This window comes from Echinops telfairi, unplaced genomic scaffold, assembly GCF_000313985.2.
Source record: "Echinops telfairi isolate 266 unplaced genomic scaffold, ASM31398v2 ScPeMD7_6;HRSCAF=24_1, whole genome shotgun sequence".
In the NCBI taxonomy this organism is placed as follows: Eukaryota; Metazoa; Chordata; class Mammalia; order Afrosoricida; family Tenrecidae; genus Echinops; species Echinops telfairi.
The window spans coordinates 3,239,915-3,246,482 of record NW_022103903.1 but is presented as its reverse complement, the minus strand read 5'-3'; the positions used below and the strand labels follow the sequence as shown (position 1 = coordinate 3,246,482).

Genomic DNA, 6,568 nt, shown 5'->3' with positions numbered 1-6,568 from the left:
AGTACTCCATTGTATGTATATACCATAGCTTTTTTTTTCTTTCAAACCAACAGCCTTTACATTATTTATTGTTAGACTTGATGAGGAAGCAAAAAGCCAAGGAATAAACCAGATTTGCCAACAGAAGTTCAACTGATCAAGTGGGGACAAAAGTTTTAATGCAACACAACATGATTTGAGATGGGGAAAATGCGGTCATGCATGCCATCCCTCAGGGGGCTCCTTATAGACCCAGCTTGGTTCTTCTCCAATATCTTCTCTTGGAATTGTACCTGATTTTATTACCAGTTTTCATTCGAATCCATTGGGGAATGGACCGATTCTGCTTCTGTTTCTTGGCCAGGAATCTCTTGATCCTGAAAGTCTTATGAGACGACATGGTGAAGTCGTAGCAACACCACACTCAGGATGACAGAGAAACTGAGAGAGGGAGAAGAGCACCATAGCTTTTTAATCCAATCGTCTTTGTGGCCTTCTGGGTGAGGTTGTTCTATGTGGCGGTCTCTTATTTATGTTTGGTGAGTGTTGTTCTTCTGCCCATACTGGGTCGGCAAAGATTTTTTGTAGGGCTGGGCTTTTTCTAATGTATTCTTTGAGTTTTTCCTTGTCTGGGAAGACTCTTACTTCTCCATCTATCTTGATTGATAATTTGGCTGGGTAGAGTATTCTTGGGTTGTTTTACTTCAATTTTGGAATATGTTACTCAACTCTCTCCTCATCTTCATAGTTTCTGCTGATAGGTCTTAGTATATTCTTATTTGGGAACCTTTATATATGATTGCTTGTTTTTCCCTAGCTGCTCTCGTGATTTTCTCCTTTTCCTCAAAGTTGGATAGTTTAATTATTATGTGCCTTGGTGACTTCTTCTTGGGATTCACTTTAGTTGGTGTTCTTTCAGCCTCCTGAATGGTTGCCTCATTTTCATTCATTAAGCTGGGGAAGTTTTCCTCCAAGAATTCTCTCACTATTGTTGCAGATGACTTCTTTGTTGTGTCTTCCTCTGGTAAGCCAATAATTCTAATGTTCTTCTGTGGGGGGAGGTCAGATGCACAGGAATTCCCTCCACCGAAGGCAATCAGTTGCCAGACTGCTGTCTCATCCCACCGCAGGGGTGGGCCTGCTCCCTGCCTCTGGGGACTGGACAGGCTCCTGTAGGCAGAGTTTTCACCCTACTGATAATGGTTCCTATGGAGACCCAGAGCCCACCTCCTAGACCACCCTCTCATTAATATGTTAACTATAGTGTAATCCCTTCTTGTGACATATGTCTCTACCTGTAATTAGTGGGCTGGCATGCCCCCAAAAGGTATATAGGCATGAGGTGTGAGTCAGCAATATAGAGCTCTCTGACTCTCCTCCCCTCCTTGCTACTCACTCCCTGGTCACTCTCCTCCTCTTCCCCCTCTCCCTTGTTCCCTTGCCCTCCTTTCCTTCCCCCTCTCTCAACATGGACCACCAAGCTGGGCTGAGGTGAGCAATGCTACCATGAAATGTGTCTGACTGCGTCATTGTAATATCTCTTTTATCTCTCATGCTCTCGATGACTTTAATATAATACTTATATATTTCAACCGTACAATTGTGCATTACTGAACCCAGAAGTAGTATTACTGAACCAGTGAGTTCTAGTAGCAGGTGGGGCTGGCCCCCTACTCCCCCACGCCACTTTTAATTTAATACTACATTCTTCTGCTTCATAGCATCAGACATAGCTCTTAGGTTTTCTTCAGCTTCTCTGATGATCTTATTGGATTTTTGTTCACATTTGTTAAAGTCTGCTTGGCTGTCCTCCAAGTCTCTGCTTCCTCCAGTCGATTCTGGAGGTCAATGTTTCTGCTACTGGTATTTGTTATCTCCTCCCTAAGCTCCTGTATGTCGCTTTGGTGTATGGCCTTTATATCCTCTATCATTTCATCCTTTCTCTTTATTGTTTCTCTCATATCCTGTATGACTCCAGGCAGCGTTCTGAAAATTTCTTTCTGTGGCAGCTCAATGTCTGCTTCTTCTATGCATGTCATTATGTTCAGGACATCTTCTGCCATTGCCTTTTGTTTCTCCTGTTTCTTCGTTGAGGTCCTTGGGGCTGATGGCTTTTTGTGTTGTGTTGTTTTAGAGGAGCCAGGTGCCATTTTCCAGGGACTTGAAGAGCACTGGCTCTCTCTGGGAGACTTGTAGGAATGTTTCTTCGAACTGCCTACAGCTAATTTCACTATGGAATTAACCTACCCCTTTATCCTCCTGTGGCTTCCCTCTCAGGGGAGTGCCCCAGAAGGCTGGTGGGTTGCCTGCTTTGGTGTTGTGGAGTTTGGGCAGAGGTTCCTGTAGCAGCTTGAAATGTTGACTAGTGTTGGCAGAACTTCCTTAATCCCCCAGGCACACAGGAAGGAATTCCCAGGTAAGAAGTTGGGCAGAGTTTCCTCTGGTGGAGGTCGGCTAGCTGCACAGGGTGGAGCTCACCTAGCTGGGTGTGGCATTGGCGTAGATGTCCTAGGCTAATGGGAGTGGTCTGGAGGTCAGTAGTGGAGTTTGAGAGCATAGGAAAGAGACAAAGAGTAGAAAAAAATTCAAAAGTAAGCCCGCTGGGACTGCATGGATGTATAGAAGAGAGGGAAACAAAAGCAACAATGTAGCTGAACCCCGATCTGTGCCTGTGGAGCTGCAAGGGTATAGTCCTGCCAGAGGAGGCGGCAACAGCAAGCTGTGGCTGTGTTATGAAAAAGCCCCTGTGCAGCCCTCCAAGACTGTGGGGGGATAGAGAGAAGAGATGGAAACAAAAATAACAATGTAGCTGAACCCCTATCCCTTCCTGTGGAGTTGCATAGGTACAGTCACTGCCCTGAGGCAGGTGGCCGAAAACTGTGTCTGTGTTGAGACCAAGCCCCTCTATGGGCTCCAAATGGTCCCAGCTCTGGCAGAGACAGTGGCGGGTCCAAGGTCAAGCCCCAGGCAGCTTCCACTGAGGTAAGCCAAAAGCCCCTAACCCTTCAAAACCCCGCGTGTCTGTGCCTACTTATCTTTATGATGCTCCTCCTGCATTCCAGCAGTGTTGAATTTCTTTCTAAGCAACTCTCCTGGGCTGAATTCTGTAGAGTCCCTCCAGTATGTGTTACTCCATCGCCATCTTCATGGAAGTCAATGCTAAAATTTTCACCAAAATTTTAGCTAACAGAATTTTACAAAATTTTTAAATAACAATATATACTCACCAAGTGGGATTCCTACCAGGTATGCTAATCATGGTTCAATATGAAAATAACAACAACAATCAATGTCATCATTATATTAAGGGATGCAGGAAAGACATTCAACAAAATTCAACATCCGTTCTTGATTTAAAAATTCAAGAACAGGAGAATAGAAGGCAAATTTCTCAACATAATAAAGGCTACATATGGAAAAACAATGGTCAGAATGTTATTCAATAGAGAGAAACTGAAAGCACTTCCCTTCTGTACAGGAATCAGACTGTATTGTACTTTCTCATCAGTCATATGTAATATAGTCTTGGAAGTCTTAGTCAGAACTATTAGACATAAAAACTATCTTAAAGGTACCCAGATTGGCAAAGAAGAAATAAAACCTTATCTATTTACCAATAACATTATCTTCTATGTAGAAAACACGAAATATTCAATTAAAATTTAAAAAAAAATTGCTGGAACTAATTGAAATATTTGGCAACATTGCAAGCTATAAGGACAACAAACAACAATTAGATTGCTGAATATTAATGAAGGGGACTCTGAAAAGAAATTAAAAGAATAATACTATTTGTAATAAATACCCAAAGAATAAAATAGGTAGGAATAAATCTAACAGAGAAATAAAAGACTTATCCAAAGAAAACTAAAATGCCCTTATAAAAGAAAACGAAAGAAACATTATAAATGGAAGATTGTCCCATGTTCATGAATCAAAAGAGGTAATACAGTGAAAATTTCAATATTACCAAAAAGCACTCTAAAAATTCAATTCTGAACCAGATCTCAGATAATTCTCAACAAAAAGCGGGGAGGGGGGGGGTCAGCAATTTCATATGGAAAGGAAAGAAATACAGGGTAAATAAAACAAAACTGCAATGTAACAGCAAAACAGGATGCTTCTCACTCTCTGATTTGGAAACATACTTTGCATCCAAGGTAATCAAGACAGCTTGGTATTAGAACAGCATATGTTGACCAGTGGATCAGGACAGAGAACCCAGAAATACAACCAAATGCCTGAGAAATCTGATTTATTTTAAAGAACTAAAGCACATTAAATGGGGGAAGAAATAGTTTTTTTTTAAACAAATAGTACCAGAAAAATTGGATCTCCATCTGCAAAATATGAAGCAGGACCCCTATTTTACACCCTATAAAAGAAGAACTAAAGATAGATTAAAGACAAGTATAAACCTAGAAGTATATAGATAAGGGGCCTAATACAAGACATAAATGCACTACCAAAAATTAGAAAAAGCATCCACACTACTTAAGATGAAATAAATGAATGGGACCTCCTAAAAATACTACATTCATGTACATCAAAAAAAGAAGCACACCAACATCAGTAATTGAAGGATTGTAAATCATATAATATGAAAGCGAAGGAGAGAAGAGTATCAGAGTCTAAATTGTGAGATTCTGTTTGCAGAAAGCTATGGGTGACAATGGGACCCCAAGATACATTTGTGAGATCTACATAGGAAATAAGCCTCTATTGATTTCCCTGTACCCATAATAGAGGGATGGAAAGAAAATGGTTACCAAAGAGTGGACTTGCCAGATGACTATGGAAGATCAAAATGATAAACTTGAATTTAATGGTTAAAACCTTGTCAGTTGATACCCTCTCAGACACGCATTGGGCCTGATGTGGCCTTCAATATTTTTGATATTTCTAAAATTTTTGTTTGTTCATATAGAGGTTTGTTTCAAATGTATTTTGTCATTATGGGTGACCCTCTTGAATTTTTGTTATATGCTTTTCTGTTTTTCAGATTATGAAACCCAAGATTGATGAACCTATAGGGACAGCAAGTAGAATCAGTGTTTCTGGGCATACAGTAGGGGCAAAAGGGAGCTGATGTGAAGGAGTTCAAAAAGGAACATAAAGTCTTGAAATAGATTATGGTAACAATTGCACAACACTGCTTAATGTGATTGAACTATGCAACAATATATCTGTATTAATTCCCAATAAAATGGTTTTGAAGAAAACAAAACAAAAAACCCAGTAGCATGCAAGAATCAACATGGTTTCCCAAAGCATATGGTGTGCTACACTGGTTTAGTTCCTCCTACAATAAGACAGAGAGAAAGAGAGAGAGAGAGGAGAGAGAAACAAGAGAATTTACTCATTGGGAAAACAAAAGTTCAGCTATGTCAGGTAAAGGGCTAATCTCAAAAATACATAGAAAAATGCAATACCTTCATAAAAATACAAATAATTGAATGAACAATGAGCAGAAGGCATGAATATGTGTAAGCAATTTACTCAAGATTACATCCAGGCAACCCAACAATCATATGATCATGATCATTGGCTATAAGGGAAATTCATATTTTAACAACAATGAGATATCACCTCACACTAACACTGATAGCAAAAAGAAAAGGGAAAAAATGCTGGAGAAGGTGTTCAGAGATTGAAACATCCAAATACTACTGGCGGACCTGTTACTAATCTCCATGTGTCTTGACACCAGTCTTTCTCAGGGTGTATGGAAGTTCTCAGTACAGGGATCCCAGGCACAAAGTATGTGGTCCATCATTCTCAGTTCTTCTTTTTTGGTGGATCTGAGATACTTCTCTTTGTTCACTTCTCTCTCCGATTATCTCTTCTGAGATAAAATATGATGAAACCACACTCCACAGATAATCCTCTTACATTGAATCAAGGCTGTGACCCGAGTTGGGATGATAACCCTGAGGGCAGAAATTTAAATCCACTATCTCTTCCATGGGAGAAAGATGAGATTCTGTGAAAATGCTCCTGGAAAGATGTATAGCCTCAGAAATCCATAGGAGCAGTTCTAACCCACCTTATAGAGTCAATATGTGTTGCAAATAATTCTATGGTAATGAGTTCAAGTTTTTTGATTTTTGGAACTCACCCTAATCCTGCTTCATTAGCATAACAAACAATCTAATTGTCATTAACACCATTAAGATCTGCCTTAGTAACCCGCAGAGGTCAGAATTTATTACACATTGCAAAATATAGCATAGTCATACCAGGTGACAACCCCACAATCCTGGGAATCATGGCATAGCCAAACTGACACGTATTTTGGGGAGATAAATTTAATTCATGATTGGAAGTCAACAAACAACCATTAATTTGCTTTAAATTTTTAGTTGATGTCATAGTTAATCCCTCTACAAACACATTGGATTTCACACTTGTCTGTCCCGTTTTCTAACTGACTGTGACATCAGACTAACTATTTAATATTTCCTTTACTGTTAAACACAGCAAACTAATTGACCTACCTCACGACATTGGATTCAAAATTAACTGAGATCATGCAAAGGTTGTAGTATTTTTCCTGGAATATATTATTCTTAAAATAAATATTATTTTC

At 39.6% G+C, this 6,568-nt stretch overlaps 1 protein-coding gene across 1 annotated transcript; it reads right to left on the bottom strand.

The window, feature by feature from the left end:
- Positions 1–223: 223 nt before the first annotated feature.
- Positions 224–434, bottom strand: LOC105978960 (60S ribosomal protein L39-like). The gene has a single exon (XM_045286220.1). It carries the CDS (start codon positions 377–379, stop codon positions 224–226), a length of 156 nt encoding a protein of 51 aa, XP_045142155.1. The 5' UTR covers positions 380–434.
- Between the last annotated feature and the right edge of the window lie 6,134 nt (positions 435–6,568).

Bases quoted from the DNA above. Each gene is read 5' to 3' on its own strand.
- LOC105978960 (XM_045286220.1), bottom strand. From the start codon at position 379: ATGTCGTCTCATAAGACTTTCAGGATCAAGAGATTCCTGGCCAAGAAA.